General features: G+C 34.9%; 1 protein-coding gene and 1 long non-coding RNA gene across 4 annotated transcripts; one reads left to right on the forward strand and one right to left on the reverse strand.

Annotated features, from left to right (window-relative positions):
- The first annotated feature begins 6418 nt into the window (after positions 1 to 6418).
- LOC100802831 (uncharacterized) lies at positions 6419 to 8284 on the forward strand. The gene is made up of 2 exons (XR_418572.4): positions 6419 to 7332; positions 7452 to 8284. It is a non-coding gene; the product is annotated as an uncharacterized lncRNA (long non-coding RNA).
- On the reverse strand, positions 8228 to 22061 carry LOC100788352 (uncharacterized). 3 transcript variants are annotated; one of them, XM_014768135.3, is made up of 5 exons: positions 20967 to 22053; positions 20729 to 20805; positions 16627 to 17037; positions 9004 to 9145; positions 8228 to 8880 (listed from the first exon to the last, which is right to left on the reverse strand). In XM_014768135.3, exons 1-4 carry the CDS (start codon positions 21248 to 21250, stop codon positions 9126 to 9128), a joined length of 792 nt encoding a protein of 263 aa, XP_014623621.1. In that variant the 5' UTR covers positions 21251 to 22053; the 3' UTR covers positions 8228 to 8880; positions 9004 to 9125. The 3 variants fall into 3 exon arrangements, 2 of the variants coding, with proteins under 2 accessions (XP_014623621.1, XP_014623619.1); XR_001385164.3 differs by lacking the exons at positions 16627 to 17037; positions 20729 to 20805 and having other exon boundaries at positions 20967 to 22061; XM_014768133.3 differs by lacking the exons at positions 8228 to 8880; positions 9004 to 9145 and having other exon boundaries at positions 12147 to 17037; positions 20967 to 22048.
- Between the last annotated feature and the right edge of the window lie 137 nt (positions 22062 to 22198).

Here is a 22198-nt window from a genome sequence, read left to right on the forward strand (position 1 = left end):
ATGCAAAATACATGAATTACATAAATATGTGAAAGTGATTGGTTGGAATTAGCCTAATTATTGGCTGAGCTTGCTACACTATGATAGGCACCTTGCATCTAGGTAGCTAAAATGTTTTATATGTGTGTGTGTGTGTGTGTGTGTGTGTGTGTGTGTGTGTGTGTGTGTGTGTGTGTGTGTGTGTGTGTGTGTGTGTGTGTGTGCACCAATGTATGATTGGTTTTAATTAGTTGCACGGTAACACCTGAAATTAGTAAAAAGAAACTTACACCGTCCAAAATTAGTTGGCTTTTGCTTGTTCAAGATAAGTGAAATGATGGTTATGTGTTTCGTGCAAACTAACTTTTTATGGATGTGTCTTTACAGGAAATAGTTCCTAAGAAGCTTCTCTCAAAGAGGGCAAGGAAGGATGCCATGGGAGAAGGATCTACTGCGTTCCCACAAGCGGATATAGAATTGGATGGAATTCGATAGGTGTTGATCATGCACACTAGCATGACCACCCTGACATAGATCTGGATGACGCTGCTCCTGAGCAACATCCTTCCTGACGATCATAATTCTAATCTTCCCTTGTAGAAGTGATAGCTAGTCTATGCCATCTTGACTCAGGTTAGTATTCATGTGGCCCAGCTAATCTCGAACGCCATTTACCAATTTGCACGGATCACACCTCCAAGTGGTCCCAAAAAAGTCCAACAGAGCACTGGGGTTTCCGGCCTTGATCATGGGTCTTTGCCAGTTCTATGGGTGCCGGTTACACCCACAAAGCTTATCTGGCCTCCCATTAATAGGACCTTCATAGAAAAGTACTGCATGCCAAGAAAAGCGCAGCAGCAGGGGCAAGACCATCAGCAGTAGCCAGCTGCAGATGCACCATCACCACCTCTATGACAGCCACCATCCCTAGAGTCCATCTCTGCTCAGATGCAAAGGATGGAACTCTATATGCAGCATGTGGCTGACCAGCAAGTGGCCAATCATAGGGTCAGACACAATTGAATGAGATTTTTTACCGGTACACCTTGCATCAACCAAGCCAGGATCCCAGCCCTTACTCATGGCCTACTCCCGAGCAGTTCGGGGCCATAGTTGCATGGCCTGGAGATAGGCCCAGTTTTCAGGCAAGGGCAGGACCCGCAGTGACCCCAAGAGATGAAGATGGAACTCGGGAAGACAATGACATGGCCGATGTGATGGACTACTTCCTTCGAGGAGGCTGAGCCATTTGACCAAGATCGCTTAAAATTGTGAACTCGTCTTTATTTTGTTCTTATCGCTTTTAGTATTGTTTGTTATCTTATTGTGATGGAACTTGACTTTGTTTTATCGCTTTCAGTATTTGTTTGTTATCTCATTGTGATAGAACTTGACTTTATCGCTTCCAATATGTTGATGTGTTATTTCGTTGTGATGCTTTGAAAACAAGAAAAAATTGAACAAAGAAAAAAGAGAAAGGGGATTGGTGTATGGTTTTGTTTCTTTCATGGGTCCTTTTGTCCCTTTGATAAGTGTGGTCTCGAGTTATAACTTTGCCTAGGATTTGAACTTTTTCTATAAAAAAAAAACTAAAACTAACACGCTTTTGAAAAAAATAAATGATCTCCAATTTTCTTTGGAAAATTCATGGATCAAAACACAAAAGGTTTTTTTTAAAAAAAAAAAAAGGAAATGTGCACCTAGAGGGTGAAAACAATGAAAGATTTTTTTGAATGCCAAAATGGATTCGGATGTTTGTATTACTTGATAAAAAGTGCAATCGTTGAAACACTGGCTTGGCCTAAATGTGGAAACGAACCCTAAGCCTTATTGTTTGCGTGGCCACAAAGCATTATATTTGAGTGTCCACATGGATGTGTGCTATGATTAATTTTGCATGAATTTCTAATTGTCATAATATGCGTTTCGTGGAAATGATTTGAGCATTCTCTTCTTTCTAAGCCACTGGCTAAAAAAATATCCCGACATACATTATGTCCCACCATTTGTAGGCCTTTTGAGCCAAACATCGATTTTTTGCCATAACCTTGACCTAGGATCGAAATTTCCAACCTTGCCTTAGGATGAGAAAGCAGGAGGGTCTTCCAAGCGAAGCTTCTATTATCTTGGGTTAGAGGTGTTCATCAAAAAGAAAGGAAAAAAAGAAAGAGAAAGAATCAATCAATCAAGATAGAGGAAAAGCAAAGGAAAATAGAAAAGAAAGAATGAGTTCTTTGGACCAGACAATATCTGAACGATGTGCAGAATTGTCGAAAAGAAAAAATATAAGGAAAAGAAAAAAAAAGCAATAGTAACTTGGTTAAAACCTGGGGAATGTGTAAAGTGATCGCCTACTTTAGTTACAAACCAAATCTTTGTGTATGCCCTTTTTGTTTTGCACCAAACCAAAGAGAAAAGGAAAAAGGAAGGGGAAAGGCCAGAACAACCAAAGCCAAATTTTCTACCAAAATCTAACCTTATAAAGTCCTATTGATCCATGATGATTACGCATATTATCTTTGATTTGATGGGAAATGACTTGCAAATTCAATTTATACACCTTGAGTGGTTTTCCTCTATTCGGTTGGACCCAGTGTTTCTTCTAATGTTCTTTTAAAAACGAAATGCTAATGTCTTAAATCTCATTTTTGTGGTTATGAGAAATTATATCTGCATGCTTTCATTTCCCATTAGTCACATTTGTTTTTCTTCAAAAAAAATGTATGTTGTTCTGATCGGTTTGGGGGTTTGTTTCTTTGCTAAGCGTGTTCATGTTTTTGCGAAAGATTTCAAAGACAATCAGAGTCTTTTGTCAAGACTAGCAAAGTCTTCTTTACATTTCAAAGACTATCAGAGTCTTTTGTCAAGACTACCAGAGTCTTTTGTCAAGACTATCAAAGTCTTTCCCAGACTATCAGAGTCTTTTGTCAAGACTATCAAAGTCTTCTTTACATTTCCAAGACTATCAGAGTCTTTTGTCAAGACTATCAAAGTCTTCTTTACTTTTCCAAGACTATCAGAGTCTTTTTTTTCAAGACTATCAAAGTCTTCTTTACATTTCAAAGACTATCAGAGTCTTTCGTCAATACTATCAAAGTCTTCTTTACTTTTCCAAGACTATCAAAGTCTTTTGTCAAGACTCTAAAAGTCTTCTTTACTTTTTCAAGACTATCAGAGTCATTTGTCAAGACTATCAAAGTCTTCTTTACTTTTCCAAGACTATCAAAGTCTTTTGTCAAGACTATCAAATATCAAAGTCTTCTTTACATTTCAAAGACTATCAGAGTCTTTTGTCAAGACTATCAAAATCTTCTTTACTTTTCAAAGACTATCAGAGTCTTTTGTTGAGACTTCAATGTCTCCTTTAATTTTCGAAGACTATCATAGTCTTTTGTCGAGACTTCAATGTATCCTTTACTTTTCAAAGACTATCAGAGTTTTTTGTCGAGACTTCCATGTCTCATTTACCTTTCAAAGACTATCAATGTCTTTTGTCAAGACTTCAACGTCTTCTTTAGATTTCCCAACTTCAATGTCTTTTGTTGAGACTTCAACGTCTTCATTACATTTCAAGACTTCAAGGTCTTTTGTTCGATACTCTGGATACTTCATACATTTCATTCTTTTGACAGATTTCACTGCTTTGGTTTTCGCCAACTACCGGCCGAATATCAAGATTGCTGGGATGAAATTAAAGTCCTTATCTTTACTTACCTTTTCATTTTCAATAAAAGATAAGTAAAGAGGGGCAACTGTTAGACCCTAATTTTGTCTGGGGACTATCACTCGCTAGCGTTTTGATTCTTGCTAGCCGAATAAAGTTGTTCGACACCAGCTGTTACGCAAGACGAAATATTATTCGATGTTTCGGTAAAAAAAATGCGGAAAATACACAAAAAATATGGTAAAAGGGTCATTTTAAAGCTTTTTCTAACCCCCGGCTTGCCTAGGCTAGCCTATAGCTCGCCTGGCCCCCAAATAGCTTAGGGGTGAAGTAACCAGCTCGCCTAGACAAGCAAGGTTACTTTTGGATGAAGCAACAGCTCGCATGGGTGAACTACAGAACACCAAAACCCTTCTCATTTCCTATAAATAGGAGTGAATGGGGTTGAAGAAAGGGTTCAGTTTTCAAACATTGAAAGATTTCAGTGAAATTTGAAGGAAAAAAGAGAAAAATGAGGTCGAGGTGCTACCGAATTGTGACCGTAATCAACTTCTACATCATTCTTCATTCGGTGTTCTTCGTTCCTCATCCAGTTAGTATTTATTTTAAGTATTTGGATACAATCTATGCACCCTTAGGGGTCCTCTTTGTTGCATTGCACATCTTCATCTCATTCCTCTACCATCAGTAATCTCTTTTTTTCTTGTAAAATGAGTTTTGACTAATCATTTACATCACAAGTCGCCTTTTAATGAGATTGAAAGTAAATAAGTGAAACCAAGATGAAATCAACATGTAATTGAGTTTTCATCCACAAAAGTCGCTTGAATTCGTTCAAGGTCCAACGACTTAATGGTCTCTTTCATTTTTGTCGATTAAAATGAACCTTTCAAAAGTTTAAAATCAACTCAACGCACAACTTTCTTGATTTTAAAGAACTACATAGGTCTAAGTTCTTCATCACACTTGAGGATACGTAAGAGCAAGGGCAACACTCTTGTCAACCCCGAAAAGTAAAAAACATAACAAAGGGAAAATAAATAAATATTGAAGTCACGATTTTGCGCACCCGATTGAAGGTTGTTGTCTCTTGTGACAGACACACGATTCCGGATACCTAATACTTTAGAGCACTTGTTGAATGGATATTGGATATAATTAAATACCTGTAGAATTAATGATTAATCAAGAAGGAATCCATCAACTCTTGGTAATGAGTTTAAGCTCTATGAATAAAATCCCGATCAGAAAAATTAAATGAAAGAAGAAATGAGTTTCTTAAGTCATTATAAGTTAACTCAAAAGGGTTTGACAGTAATACCATACTCTAGAGTTAACCCAGAGCTGTAAAGATGGAAGAAATTATTACACTACTCTTCTACTTCTAATGGTTTTTGAAAGTAAAATGCTACTCCATGCTATCCAGACGTTAAGGAGTGTTGTTAGACGCCTACCTTGATTAATATATTAATTTGATTAATATATTACCGGCTCGGGGTCACACACAAATGAGTGTTATAATCTCTGTTAAAAGAAATTATTTTAATATTTGATTATTAATTAAATTAGAGAATTTAATATGATCAAATGATTAATTAATTTCAAAAGATGGAATATTATTATATTTTTGCTAGCATTGAAAATATAAATAATATGAAAGATTAGATGAAAGAATAGAAACATAGCGTGCTATAAATAGAGCCTTGGGCTGCACGTTGAATGATTTTGAAAAAATCGCTTATCTATTCTGATCTTTCCACATGTCAAAGTTGTTGACGAATATAGGTCAATCTCGGTATGGATACACGTAGAGTCTTGGGCTATAAATAGAGCATTCGGCTGCACGTTGAATGATTTTGAAAAAATCGCTTATCTATTCTGATTTTTCCACATATCAAAGTTGTTGACGAATATAGGTCAGTCTCGGTGTGGATACACGTAGAGTCTTCACATTATTGAAGAAAATTTTGTTTTAAGAGCTCATCAACAGGTATATTTTTTAATATGTCATCTGTTTATAATATAATTTAAATACAAAATAGATCATTTTATTCCGTGATGTATGTTTTTTAACACCTTTTTCTTACAAATAATTTTTTTAACTAATTAAAAATTATTAATTTTAAATATAAATTTTAAAATAATTATTATAAAAATGAACAATTTTATCATACAAAATAATTTATAATTAGATGATAATACAAGTATTAAAACATTTTGATTAAATTCTTAAACATAAACAATCAAGCTGTAAATTGTAATTTGTGAACTCTTATATCTAAACTATTAATTATTTATCAATAACTTCTTTTATTGCTCATATATTTTTATTACAATATTAAATGAACTTTTAAATATGTTAGAATGATTTAATCTTTTTTTGCAAAGTATTGTACATGTAATCTAACTTCAGTGCCCATAAAAAGCATTTATGAATTTAACCTTATGCGTTACATCATGTGGAGGAGCCAATGTTGACTACTTTCAAACTCAAATGGTTAATTACTGAATGAACCTTCAAGTATTGGACTTTTGGGGTGAGACAGTTGTTTGTGAGCACGCTTATGGCTCAAGTACACTGACTACACTGAAATAAAGTCACAAATTGTAGATAAAAGTAAATTAGACCACATATTTATACATGATTGTGTTATGAGCTGGAGATTCCGTGTGGAGAAATTGAGCTGTAATTGAGACCCTTCTCTCTGTTTCCCTCTATTTCACATCTCTTCATATGATTTCACTCTCATTGCACACCTTAGAGCCTATAAATATCTAAAGTGTCTAATTTGCTTTTTCCCCATTTAATCTTCTTCTTCTTCTTTCCCATTCACCTATTACATGGCCATTCACTTAATGTTGGACATGGAATTCAGCACCATATTTTGCATTTATGCTTCTTTTCTATTCATAGTTCTCTTTAAGTCATTGCTGACATCATTCTCTTCCAAACACTAGAAATAGTCACTCCCTCCCAATTCCATTGGTTGGTCTTTACATTAGAGAATCCTTTCAAATGCGTTCCCAACACCCAAAACAATCTTCTTAGTCACAAAAATAAAAAAGGTTTATATCATTGCTTTCACTTGCAAACATACACATGCAATTTCATTATTCATTCCTTGTACAGTTGCTAGTGGTTCATGTGATGCTCTTTTGCATATTCAATGCTATTCAGCAAAAAAATGAGTTATACTTCCATTGTTTGGTAATTATTTTACTTGGCAATCACATGAACTAGTTGAAGGATTCGAGAGGTTCTAGATAAAATGGAAAGTGAGAATTTGATATGTGGCCTTTTTATTTTTGTGACAAAGCAAATGTTTGGGTTTAGAGAATACATTTGAAAGGTTTCTCCTATGTAAGGTCGACCTTGGAATCAGGTGCGAGCAGCTACTCCAAGGTTTGTAAGGGTAGGATTGAAGCAGTTACTTGAACAGAACAATGAAGAGAAAAGGAGCAAACAAGCAAAACATGGTGCTTAGTTCCATTTCAATATTTAATGTTAGTGGCTTGTGATAGGTGAGTAGGGAAGAGGATGAAGCAAAATTGATGATCAGTAAAGTAAAGCCGCCAAAATTCCACTTGCGTAGCAGCAAAAGACTCCACTTTCTTAATGCAGGAAGATTCACCAAGGAACATTGGCAAGAGTAAGAATATTAATGAGGAAAAACCTCATCTACTTAAGGGTATTAATCAGTTCAAATATCTTACTTTCATTACTATTTGAACATTTATTACGTACATCAAATTTTGGTTATTCTGTTTCCTACTTTTATTATCAAAAAATTAATTGCCTATTGTGTAGTTCATACTTTGAGATACAGAAGCCTTTGCCCTGCAAGAACGGGTGCACGTACCATTGTGCAAGCACTGCCATCTAGCTGAAGAGCTTTTCCACAGATTCATACCATTAAGTCTTGCCAAATACATCAGCTAAAGAGTTAAGAACTGATGATGGATCACATAGAATCTTGTATATATAGTTAGCCGGTAGTTTTATGAGTAGAAGAATCATTGATGTCACAGACAGAACAATTCCATCAACCGAGTATTATTTTTCCAAGTGTTTACAAAAGCATTAAGATAAATCATGAGTCATGCCCTTATTGAAGGTTGAACTAAAATCATTTTGCAGATTGTTAATTGAGTTGGCAACTTGGTCCTACTTAAAATGCTTCCTTGATCCCTATTGTTTCTTTTTCCAAAGTCAGACCTCATCTCTTCCATAAGGGAAGTGCATCTAAACTTTGAATTTCAGTGAAGTAAAGCAAGAGTATCTAAACTTGAATTGAGCAAAACAAGAGTATTAAGAATTTAGGAAATTGTGGAGTGAGTTCAACCGTGCTTCACCGGTACCCTCATTTCCCAAAGGCAAGCGTATGGGTGAATATCTTTAGCATGCATTAAAACCTGATGACAAGGATGTTGCAAATGTGCTCATAGCAGCTGCAGTCTCTTCCCTAGTTTTTAGGAGTTTAATTTTAAAGTTATATTTCAAATATTAGGAGATATTAAGAGTTTATGATTCTATTTTTAAATTTAAAATTATGCTGTTATGCCTACAAATAAGGGGTGTATTAGTTATGTTTTGTGCTCTTTATATAGAGCTAGCTGCTTCAATAAAATAATTCTTACATGCCTACACATTTTTTTCTTCCTATCATAAGGAAGAGGAGTTCAATATTGGAAAGATGCAGGAAGAAGAGGCAAATTACATACACATTATTTTAACAATTGACAAATGTTAATTGTTAAAATGTTAGCAGGAAGGATAACCTTTTCTTCTTTTAACCATCCAACCTATCTTATATCTCCTTCAATAAGCCACTCTTCTATACATGCTTAGTAAAAGCTTCTAAAAGAATACTTTCTAAAAGTTAAAGCTTTTTTATTTTCTTCAAACTTATTTAAATACACTTCAGGATATATATGACAGTTGTGGCTTCAGGAACCGTAGCCATGAGAAAATTCTATCATGACAAAGCTTGAATGCTTTGGAAAAGAGAGTATCTGCTCCTTAACTTTCTCCAAGTCAATATTTGAATACTGCAGCCAAAAAGCTGTGCATATAGTCATTCTCTCCAAGCTGTTGCATTTGCCATCACGAATTTCGCCAGAAGAAGCTCATGCTCACGCACATTAAATCCTTTAAACTGAAAAACTTTGAGGCTAGACAACAAGCATTGAGGCACTGATGCAGATGTCAACACATCTTTGTTTAAGTCAAATACTCCCTGAAACATATTTTATTTTGTGTAAAACGAGTTATCCATCATTTGTATTATATGACTAACAGACACATAAACAAACACTTGAATTGAATTTCAGTTAAGCAAAAGCAAGAATTCAAAACTTACATTTTGTAAAACCAGAGTATTAAAAAGAGAAGAATTGTGGAGTAGGTTCAACAGAGCTTCACCAGTAACCTCATTCAATTGCAGAAGTCAACTTTCCGAAAACTGGTAGATGGGTGAAAATATCAGCAGCATGCACTAAAACCTGAATGACAAGGAAAAATTTGTTCAAATTCTCAATATCATCAACTTTTCTGTTTTTCCTTTTTTTTTCTTTCTATTGAAAGATTAAAACTAGTTAGGCTATAGTACGTGGCAGGTAAAATGTCTAGTAATTGAGGTTTTCTGGATGTTACTGGCATTCGAACCCAGTTCCTTATGAATACAATTTCCATACAGACCAAGAATGCAGGTGTCTAGTAATTGAGGTTAACTTGTTTGCATATTATGTCAACACATTTTCACTAAGCAAAAACTTATATTTATTGTATAATTTTAATTAACTATAAAAATTATAAGAATGTATAAAAAATTTAGAAACTTGCACAGGAGTCAAACATGCCAGTGTTGATCTTGCCGCAGCCACTGCCTTCCTTACATTTGAGGAACTGTCTGGACTTGACAGTTGACAACTAGTTTATATTCTATCAAAAAATTTAAAAAGGAAACTAAACAAACACGTATATTGAATTCTTATCATAAAAGCAACCACAGGAAAATAACTATTACAGTCATCTCTTTTCATAAAAGCAACCACAGGAAAACAAATTAAGCATACATTGTACCACAGTAATTTCAACTGTTCCACATCACGGATTTGGGTGAGAAGCTTATGTACTTGAAATCCAACTTTTCCCATTCTATCCTTTCTTTCTTCATCAATGACAATAACTAGAGAAGCTGTGACACCCTCTACCCCTCACATATATACTAACAAAGGAATAAAAATTTAAATATTAATTAAAAGTATCTTTTTTTAAACATTTTTAAATACAAGTCTTTCAAAGGGATAAAAGATTCACAATCACTTTCTTCTACATCATATTCAAACTTGTCCAAATAAATAATAAAGTCATCGGCTCAAACAAGGTCGTCTGAGACTTCATACAATTAATATAAAACCCTATACCCCAATGTCACATCCTATCAGAGCGTTGTGTCTCAACGTCCTTCAGCACAATATCCCTTAAAGTAGTTCACCTAGTTATCTGCTCCCCCGAACACAGAGTTCAAGATCATCACAGGATCCAAACACACACAAAAAATCGGGAGTGAGTTATCACATTTCTAACTAATAAAGAAATAAGACAACTAGATATACATATCATATAAACCAAATAAAACTTACTTACACGTAATTCACGTAATTCCACCACTTTGTCATCTAAAGTTCACTTTTCATCCATCAATCACACTTTTCAATCATCAATCACATTACACAAGAATCACCCGCTATGATCAAGACATAATAACATCTCAATTTCATAATCAACAATTAGCAAGCGCATGAGACAGTTATGTTAAGACTCAAGCCTATATGCAATGTGGTACCATGTCAGTGAAAAACCACCCTGGGACGCTTAGGAGTACATAACAAGACACACCACACAATGGGTTTGACAGGTCACTCTCACTAAGTAAGATCATAGGGAGACCAGTCAGGGTCACGATGTTTTGTGAGAATGCTCCAACCATATGGGATCAGCATAGGCTTAAAGGAGCACTCAAACCCAGTGACCCCCAAGGCCTACACTCTGAAGAGTCCGTCAGGGCCTCTCCCTCCTGATTCAGGTCCACCCCTAAAATTATTTTAGCACACAGACACTGCTCGTGAATTATACAATACCCACAATCTCACACTCGTGTTTTAAACACGTACAACGTATTGCACTACAATTTAACACTGGTTCCTAAATAGGAAACCTACACTTTCTCTTTAACACTGGTTCCTAAATAGGAAATCTACACTTTCTCTTTAACACTGCGCATTTACACTTTTCTCAAGATAACACTGGTCGGGTTATTGTACAATTCACAGCTTACAACACAAATAATGTCACATCAAGAGTTAATCACACACTTATTTACAACTAAAACTCATTCGCAATTTCACATCTCATAATGTCACCATCCACCATCACATGTTTTCACGTATCTCATAATTCAACACATGTTTTACTTTACACTTTTACTCAATCTCAATAACAATATTATAATCTCAAGGCAACATATTATTCCATAATTCATCACATATTTCATTTATAAACACTGCTCATGAATTATACAATATCACGACCTCACACTCATGTTTCAAACATGTTTAACACAATTACGCTACAATTTAACACTGGTTCCTAATTAGAAACCTACACTTTCTCTTTAACACTGCGCATAAACACCGGTCGGGTTATTGTATAATTCATAGCTCACAATATAATTAATGTAACATCAAGTGTTAAATACATCCACTTATTCACAATCGAATATCATGTCCACACTTTAACATCTCATAACATCACATCAACCATCTCAACATTCCTAATGATATTCATAAGGTACAACACACACATGTTCATCAAATTTAACCATAACATTCTCAAACTCCAACACTTAATAATTTTTGGAATCATACTATAACACTCTACAATATTATTTACATAAATTATTAATATAAATAACTACCTCTATATATATAAGCTAGCATACATCATATTGAATCACAAATATCAAAGTAAGCTTTCAATGCACAAATTCTAAATAATTATATGAACACTTTGGTCAATTTCAATTATGATATTAATTTTTTAAATTATATATAAAAACCTAAAAAAATCAAGAAAAAGAGAAAATACAAAATCAATATCTCTCTCTAAATTTTTCCTTACTTTATTTCATCAATTCATATTAATTAGAAAAATGTTCGATTTATAGGGTTCACGCTCAACAAAATAGCATATCAATTTCACAACAATTGGTTTGTCAAACATATATAATTCACTGTAATAATTATAAGGGTAAAATGAAAATTACAAAAACACCCCAAAACTCATTCCAATTGATATCTCTAAGGATCCCTACACATGTTCTCACTAATCCCCAATTGTGAATAACTCATCCCTTACCTCTGAGCGGACTCACATGTCTTTCGACAACGATAGCGGCATCTCTAGCGGTTCCCTGAAATTCCTCAAGTTTTTCCTCCGACTACTCCGATAGAATTCTCGAACGTCAGAGAGACGGAGAAGAGATTGAAGCCTCCACTTGTACTGTGTTCATGTGATTCCTTTTTCTCCCACCACGAATTTTATCTTGCAAATCCCAATGGTGAGAGTGTGAAAAGTTGAATTTCTAACAACATATCCAAATTTCATGAAAATCCAACGGTTAACGAAACCGGGATCGTAGTTTTACCGAGACAGTTTTGGCTTTCTACGAGAAAATAAAAGGCTACAATGCGAAGGATTTTCCTCTAAGCTCAGACATGATTTTGCGATTCCCAATGGTTAGAATGCTCGAAATTGGGTTGCGAACGTGGTACTCAAATTTCACGACGATCCAACGGTGAATGAGTCCAAGATGATCGTTTTTCTGAGTCAGGTTTTGTGGGCTGCGGGAAAAAGAAAGGGTTTTGAGATGAGAAGGGGAAAAACGAAAATGAGAGGCTGAGGAGTCAGTCTGAAAAACCTAACATGTTGTTATTTATAGCTAGGGGCATTTACGACCTATTATTTACTCTATTTATTTAATTTTATTATTTTTACTAAAAAACTTTTTAAATTTATTTATGAAAAAAATGGGATGTTACAGAAGCACTGCGAATTGATGATGGATTTAATAGAATGATTTCCTGTTCAAGATCACCCTCATAAGAGAAATCTATTAGATGGGAGGAGAAAATCTTGATGGAAGATTTGCATGATTCATTTGATAGGGAATTCTAGATTGCTATGGAAAACCTTTCAAGTAGAGGTGCTTGTATGCAAAGATTCTGCTTAGTTGACCACTCACATCCTTTAGCTTCAAACACTTTGAGAAGTGGGAAGCTAAGAACTAGATCTTTTGAATAAGTGGATGATTCATGATCACTCATTAACTTGATCTCGGAAAGGCTTAGGTTTTTGTTGTATATGGTCTAATATTAGTTGGTTAGTGGGGGGTTAGTTGGCAGCCTTAGGTAGTTATTTTTTTCTATTATTCTGTTAATAACAAAAGGCATGCTATCACATGTATATAAGTTCTCTTTTTCTAATAATAAAATAACACAGCTCCATTTTGTTCCCAATTTTTTGTTTTCACAACAAATTCATCTTCTTCATTCACAACAAGTGGTATCGAAGCTGAGTTGAGATCCTAAGGGAAAGAAGGAAGAAAACCATGGTTCTCGTTAGGATGCACAATGTAATAGAGAGAGTGCTGGAAGAAGTGAGACATGTTCTAGAATTGAATAGAAATCTGATCTCCTTAGGCACATTGGACAAGGAAGGTTGTCGCTACAAGTGTGATCATGGTAGCCTTGAAATCTATAAGGGGAAGAATTTGATCATAAGAGGAGTAAGGTATAATGGATTGTATTCCTTGGTTGGACAGACAATTGTTTTTTATTCTGCAAATGTTGTAACTGATGATAACACAAAGTTATGGCACTACAGATTGACACATATCAGTCAGAATGGCTGGATGAGTTAGCAAAACAAGATGGTTTTGGGCAAGGCAGATTTGAGCCACTGAAGCTTTGTGAGCATTGTGTGCTAAGCAAGGCAAAGAGGCAAAAATTTCCCACAAGCACTCATTTCAGAAATGCAGCTCTTGATTATATGCATGCAAATCTTTGGGGACCATTAAGAACTGAGTCACATGGAGGAGCAAGGTATTTTCCATCCTTAGTAGATGACTTCTCCAAAAAGGTTTGGGTTTACTTTCTAAAACACAAGAATGAAGCTGTCAAGGTGTTTGAAGAATGGAAAATTTTAGTTGAAACTCAAACAAGAAGAAAGGTGAAGAAACTAAGGACATATAATGGACTTGAATTCTATGATTAAAGGTTCAAAACCTTATGCAAATAGAATGGTATTGCTAGGCACTTAACTGTGAGAGGGACACCACAACAAAATGGCTTGGTGGAGAGGTTCAACAAAACCATACTTGAAATAGTTAGGTGTATGTTGAATCATGTTGGTCTGCCAAAGTCCTTCTGAGCAGAGGTTGTAAGCATTGTTGTCTACTGCATAAATAGAAGTCCGTCAACTCCCATAGGCTTTAAAACCCCACAAGAAGTTTGGAGTGGCATGAAAGCTGATTATAATGAACTGAAGACATTTGGTTGTATAGCTAATGCTCATCTAAAGTAGGATAAGTTGGAACCAAGGGCCTTGAAGTGTATCTTCATAGGCTATCCGCAAGGAGTGAAGGGATACAAGCTATGGTGTTTAAAACCTAAACACAATAAGTGCACCATTAGCATAGATATAGTGTTTAATGAACTACAAATGTCAAATTTAATTATGTCATTCAAGTCTGTTGGAAGTCAGAGTTCACAGGTTCAGGTGAAGTCTGAAGAGAATGTGACTACTCAGACTCATGAGGAATCAGTTGTGGCAAGATACAAGTTTATTCTTGCATCTGGACAAGCAAATGAAGAAATAACTTAGGATTATTGTTTGGATAGAGACAGGAAGGAAGGACATTCAAACCTCCTAAAAGATATGGCCATGCATATCTGATCTCCTATGCTTTAATAGTTGGAAAGGAGATTGAAGAGTAGGAAGAACCTCTGTCCTATGACGAGGCCATAAGTAGTATGGAAAATTCAAAATGGATTGAAGCTATGGAAGAAGAAATGGCTTCTCTAGAAAAGAATCAAACCTGGACACTTGTGGATTGTCCTAAAGGATAGTCAATTATTGGATGCAGATGGCTATTCAAGAAGAAAGAAGGTGTTGAAGGAGATAAAAATGCAAGGTTCAAAGCTAGGCTAGTAGCCAATGAGTTTACTCAAAAGGAAGGAGCAGATTTTGTAGAAATCTTCTCACCTTTGGTAAAGCATAGTTCAATAAGAGTTCTTCTTGCTATGGTAGCTCATTTTGATTTGGAACTTAAGCAGATGAATTTCAAAACAACCTTTTTGCATGGGAAGTTGGGTGAGACCATTTATATGAAGCTGCCCATTGGTTTTGTCAAAAAGGGTGATGAATTAAAGGAATGTTTGCTCAATCGGTCCTTATATGGTCTTAAGCAGTCTCCTAGGATGTGGTATAGGCACTTTTATGGTTATATGATTAAAATTGGATTCTCTAGGAGTGCTTATGACTATTGTGTGTACTGAAAATGTCATAAGAATAAGAAACCAATTTAATTGTTGCTCTATGTTGATGATATGCTATTGGCTAGCCAAAGCATGACTGAAATCGCTAGAGTTAAGAAATTGTTGGATCTAGAGTTTGAGATGAAAGATCTTGGACATGCTAAGAAGATCGTTGATATAGAAATAACCACAAACAGGAAGGAAAAAGTGTTGTACCTATCTTAGGTGGATTATCTTAAAAAGGTATTGGAAAGATTCAATTTAAAGGGAGCAAAGTCAGTTACCACTCCCCTAGCACAACACTTTAAGCTATCTAAGGAACAAGAACCAAAGTCTGGTGAAGATATAACCTAATTGCAAAAAATGACATATGCTAGTACTGTTGGAAGTATCATGTACTCCATGGTGTGTTGTAGGCCAGATCTATCATACTCTATGAGTGTGGTAAGTAGATTTATGGCAAATCTAGGCAAGAGGCATTAGGAGGCTGCTAAATGGGTTTTGAGGTACATATTTGGGACCATTGATGTTGGACTGAAGTACGCTAATCGAGGTGAAGTTCCTATTACTGAAAGGTTTGTGGATTTTGATTTTGCTGGGAGCATTGATACAAGGAAGTCCACTATTGGCTATGCTTTCAAGGTGTTTGGAAACTTAGTTGGAGGGCTAATTTGCAGTCAGTAGTGGCCTTATCCACTACTGAAGCTGAAGACATAGCAGCTAGTGAAGTTGTAAAGGAAGTAATGTGGTTAAGAGGCTTAGTTTCAGAACTACTCCAAATGAAAGAGCTGAAAACCACTATAATTCACTGTAACAATCAAAGTGCAGTGAGTTTAAGCAAAAACCAAGTGTATCATGACAGAATAAAGCATGTGGATGTCAAGTATTACTTCATCCGAGATATGATCAAGAGTGAAGCAGTTGATATTGACAAGATATCTACAAATGAGAATGTTGCAGGCATGCTCACAAAGACTTTACCCTATGAGAAGTTCAACTATTGTTTATGGTTGTTGAATATGAATATTACTGATTCTAACTAAGCATTAGACCAAGGTGAAGATTGTTGTATGTGGTCTAATATTAGTTGGTTAGTTAGGGGGACTAGTTGACAGTCTTAGATAGTTATTTTTTCTGTTATTTTGTTAATAACAGAATGCATGTTATCATATGTATATCAGCTCTGATTTTCTGATAATAAAATAACACATCTCCATTTTGTCCATTTTTTTTTTGTTTTCACAACAAATTCATCTTCTTTATTCATAACAATTTTGAAGGTTTATGAGACATGCAAAGATTGGAACACTAAGATTGCATCTCATTTGAAGCACCAACTGTACTAGAAAGTTGCAACTAAAGAGGGAATGTGAAGGAAAAATTACTTTCATACTGAATTTCAAGCCTTTGGACTCCCATTTCCAATATAGAGGAGATCCATGCACTGACTTGGGATGACTCATAATGAAAACATGTTAAACAAAGAGAGAAACTTTGGATGCTTAAATTGGCAAGGTGAAGAAGCATTGTGTTCACCAAATGCTCATATTGTTTCTTTTGCATCTTCTTTAGTACACGATCATTCAATTTTAGATTGGTGATGGATGTCCAAACATTGATCCACCTCGTTGATAACACACTAGTTTGGACTGCCTCCATAGTTGGAAGGAAAGACAAGATGTGACCAAGAATGCTGTCATGTATTTGGCTTATTATGTTTATTGCTCCATACTTGAGTTGTTTTATTGTACCATCCATGGTTGCAGCATTTGAATCCATGACTACGTACAAAGAACCTAGTACACAATTTGTGACAATGTTAAGCAATTTAAGTTGGAATAAAACAAATCTCTATTATATGTATAGCATCATAAATCAAGCATGCAAGTGCAACATTTTATTGGGAGACTAAAATATACAATGTAAAGTATTGAAGTAACAAGTATGAAGGGCATGTCTGAAAATATAAACTTGAGAGGTTAAGAGAGTTACACAGTTTCTGGGTTGATAAATTTGACTATACAACTCTTACGTGATTTTGGTAGCTAACATCAACTATCCACACATCAATATATATAGTTAAAGGAAATAAAGTGCGCCTTAATTTTTTAACCAAGTAAAAAAAAAAACAAATTGTTTCTTGTAAAACCCAAACACTACTACAAATAAGGCTTTCTACATTAGTTATTTGAGTCATTCTACATCAGTTTTCAATCGTCGTCATAACAAACATCGTAAAAAGGGGAAGCTTTTTCTACGATGGTCAGGAACGACCGTCTTAGAATGCTGAACATTCTACATCAGTCATCTCAGAACCGATGTAGAATGCATTGCATTCTAAGACGGTCTTTGACACGTGACCATCTTAGAATGGTTAGCCTTCTACAGCAGTCGTCTCAGAACCGATGTAGAATGCCTTTTTATTTTTTAATTCGAGCTACACTTATTTTTTTTTTTTACAGAATTGAAAGCTACGTTCTTCAAATGCCTGCAATAAACACGGTGGGAATCTTAATACTTCACAACAATAGCAAAATACAATGAGCATTAAAAAATATAGTAGTTCATCAACTAAACTACAACTCTACAAGTATTGAACAACAATAGCTATAACAAGTGAACAAACAATGCTAAAAGCAGGACAAGAAAAGAAAATAGGGGAATAATAACACAAGAATTGCAACAAATCTTCAAACTGCATAAACAAGGATAATAAGATCACCAACAATTGTGATCCACAAAAACAAAGGACAGAAGATTCAAACAGAGAAACAGGATAACAAAATATTCCAAGCAGGCTTCAGAAACAAAGACATATCTTATGATACATTACCCTTATTTTTTGTTTTACTCCCCAAGGTACCTAAATTGGATAGTTGCATAAACCCTTTTTAGTATTGTCAGGCATAGGCACGCTACTTGCCACTTTAGAAGTAGCTGAAACAAATATTTTTTTTGAACTTTTTCATTATCATTTTTATTTGGATAAACAAATTATATACATTAATTAGGCAACCAGACGTCTTCAATTTCATTCTAAAATAGAAAGAAATGGGTGATCAGGAAAAACAAATATTCACATTATTATTAGAAAAAAGAAACTAAAAGTTAAAAAAAATGAATATTAAAAGCGGTTTTTTTTTCAAGGATCCTAGTTTTCTAATCCTATGTAAAAACACATTGGTATCTATCTCACAAAAAGACTACTAACATAAATTTACTTTTTAAATTGTTGTCACCCCAACATTTCTAGCCACTTCCCTCACAATGGCATGCAACAATCATGGGGTGATGACTGACCTATCTCAAGATGAATAGCATAAGTATTTTTTATTCAAATCAATAACACTTTACACAAGAAAAAATAATGAAAAATTAAATTATTGATATGTCTATGGCTTATTATCATAAAGGATTCAAAATGAATGGATTGGAATTATATGAATGCATGTAGCAGCCCCCAAAATGTTAGAAGAGAAACGATTGTTAGTAAATAAAAAATTCAGCAAAGGTTAGACTCTCATATTATCATGAATATGGGTGCTCAATTCCATATGGAGTGTCCAAAAGCTACTGGCCTAAATGACATGAATAAGCGCAGGCCCCAAAAGACTTTGGTACATACCCACTAACCATTACTTCAAAAAGCTTTGTTACTGCAAACACAAGTTGTGCACACATCGAAAACAAAGGTGAGAGGAAAATATGGAAGTGAATATGAATCTTGGAATATCTTTGTTTATTTGTGTTGTCAGGAAATAATTATAGGTTTGAGCAAGGTCAGGGATAAAATAAAATATATTCAATTTGATGAAAATGTAAGTCAAAATATCATTATTTGGTTTGGATCTCACTGCAACTCCAGGTCCATCTGTATGTACCCTAAGACAATTCCATCACTATGGGTCTATGGCCACGTCTAGCACCATTTGCACATGTCCTCGTAGTTAATCAAATGCGTCTTGGATAAACACTTTCAATTCTTCACTCATTTTCTGCAAAAATTAACTTGGGCTTATAGTGCTTTTACAAGAAAATTTCCTCCAAGGTCAACATCATGAAAGTACACCAGAATCACCCCAATTTTATAAGGAAGTTTTTTTTAACGAAGAAAAAATTAAGGAAAATTTTAAAAAACATTTTAAAGAGTTTTTCTTTTGCATTTCTTTATTGCAAAACTTAAGACTTAATAATACACTATTCAAGAAATATTAATTTTTAAGAGTTTTTCTTTTGCATATCCCACAAGTTTTTTTAGGTGAGAAGTCAAGTTTGATCACCTTAACTTCTATGTGTAATTTTGAATTATTTTATTTTTCATGTTAAGAAGTTAAGTATAGAAAACTTGACTTCTAAATGTATAAACAAAAAATATTTGCAAAATTACATACATAAGTTGAAGTCATACTTCTCACTTAAAAGAAAGAAAAAAAACTCATGACACATGCACCCATAATTGAAAAACAGTGACATTTGGAAAAATAATATTCAAACCTATTACAATTTCAAAAAAAAAGTCAAACAAGTATGCTGAAATAAAGATCAATAACAAAAAAATCACATACAAAAACAAAAAATAATTTACACATTAACCCCAAACCTAATACCACCCGTAGTCTAATTATCCAATCTCAAATCAAGTAGCAAGAAATGGAGTGGAGACTTCGTACATACCATCATATTCAAGCTAAATGCAAATACCTATTATTCCAAATATGCATGAAACAAACATGACTCTGCCCAACTGCAATGAATGGAATACAAATCAAAATTCAAAACAAATCTCAAATACAAATCAAACCCACAAATCAAGATGAAAACCATTTTTTTACCGCCCTTATCACTAGTACAAGGCACTATAAGCTCATATATTCAATCCATGCTTAGCCTGTTTGCGTAACAATTAATTAATGCAGTCTTATCTTTATATTTAATATAAAAAATACTAAAAAACGTAAAAAAAAAAAAAAAAAGTAAAAACTGTTACGTATTTACTGATATTCTTTAGTTCCTTTATTCTATTTTTTTGTAGTCTCTTGAGAAAATGAGTATCTTTAGAAATATGGCTTGACAAGTGTTTCAAGCTTGATTAAAGAAAACTAATAACAGTATCTAAAACATATTTTTTGTGTTACTTGTATCAGACTAAAGCAAAAGTGTTGGCACAGGTAATAGGTAAAATATAATAATTATTAATTAGGGGCAGCAAATGCAATTGAAACCAACATCATGTGTCAATAATCTAATTTCACAAGAAACTCGACAAACAAAAATAATAAGCATTGTCCTTGTAAGTTGTAAGCAACTAAAATACATGTACTGCTGGGACTGAGGTGCATCTCTATTTAATAACATCTTCCCCACCTTTAACATGTGACTCACTGTATAAAATAGGCAATCATGAAATAGATTGGAACAATAGAAATTTGAACATATGCATACATAAATCTTATATTCCGAAGTGACAACAACTATCAGTTTCTTTACCCAAATAATAGTCGTCAGTTTTCCTCTGAAGATATTTAACAGTAGGAATGTGCACCACAGGAACAACCAAGTAATGCCTAAAAGTTTCCAGGTTCAGATTGGTCATCTCAATTTAATGTCAAAATATATAGAAACAATTGAAAAATTAGTCAATCGTGAAATTAGCAAATTGAAATTGTGCATTCCACTAATTCAGGTTCCAAATTAAGATTGAAATGATATTGTATTTTGTGAGTACCTGAAAGGGGGGAGAGAGAGAGAGATCTTAATAAGATTCCCGTTATAGTTCTTGGCGTTCTCGAGGTTCACACTGGTTTCGTCCAGATCCCCTTTGGAAGGCGAACTGGTTTCTGAAATGTGAACTGGCAACTTCCTGTAGGCCAAGGAGTCCAACGCGGAATACACCGCATCGATCTGCGTGAAAAGCATGTTATCATAGTGGAGGTTACTGGAGGGGTCCACCATCCCCTTGTTGGGTTGGAAGAGAACGTGGTCCAACGGAACCTGCTTCGGGTCCACCATCCCCTGGCCGTCGTACACGTCGACAAAGTTGCCGAAGCCGTCGGACTCGATCTGGCTCTGGTCCTCGAGGACCTAATTTGCCTAGACGACGACCATGGAGAAATAGTTGGCGGCGAACTTTTCGATGTCGTAGTACCAGAGGAGGTCGTCCTTGCATTCTCTTCCGACAATGGTAGCATTATCGGCGTCGTCACCGTGCCCAAATGGCTTCCAACAGCGCGCGATGAGGCTAATTGAACCTCTTTTTTTCCACTTAATAATAAGCCCTTGTTGCTCGCTCGAAAATCTTTCACACCCGATATCAGTTGCAACTTCTACAAATCCTCGCTCGAAAATGAGGAGTGAGGGTGAAAGTGTTGGTGCACTAGAACGAGTGTACTTATTGACCTTCACTGACACCTCTGTGGGGGTCTCCACAACGATGGAGGCGTGAAGAGAGACATAGAGCAAGGAATTTAGGGTTGCGGGAGGAATTTAGGGTTTTCTGAAACTGATGGAGAGAGATTAAAAAAAAGGAGTGAAAGAGAGCCTATTCGCATTCCTAAAGATACTGTAGTCTCACATCCTACATCGGTTCTTCGATAACCGATCTCATAATGTGCTTTCAAAGATGTTTTTAATAAGATCGTCTTTAAAATTTTGTAGTTATTTATAAAAATATCACTGTTTTACTTACAACATCCGTTTTGTTAGAACTATCGTAAAACCTGGTTGTAGAATGCATCTTTTCTAGTAGTGAAAAGATTCCAAAAAAAAAAACATGAATATCGGATTGGCAATCGTACCCAAGTGGTTGCATTTGGGTTATTTTTATAATGTGTTGTAGAAACAGAGTGGATAAGAATGAGATTAACAGAATCGTTACGCAGATTCGAAAATGGGGGAAAGTAAAAGGCCACAATTTCCATGTGATATAAATTCAGTGTAATCTAATATTTTTTTATACCC

The sequence above is a fragment of the Glycine max genome, chromosome 15 (genome assembly GCF_000004515.6).
Source record: "Glycine max cultivar Williams 82 chromosome 15, Glycine_max_v4.0, whole genome shotgun sequence".
Lineage (NCBI taxonomy): Eukaryota > Viridiplantae > Streptophyta > Magnoliopsida > Fabales > Fabaceae > Glycine > Glycine max.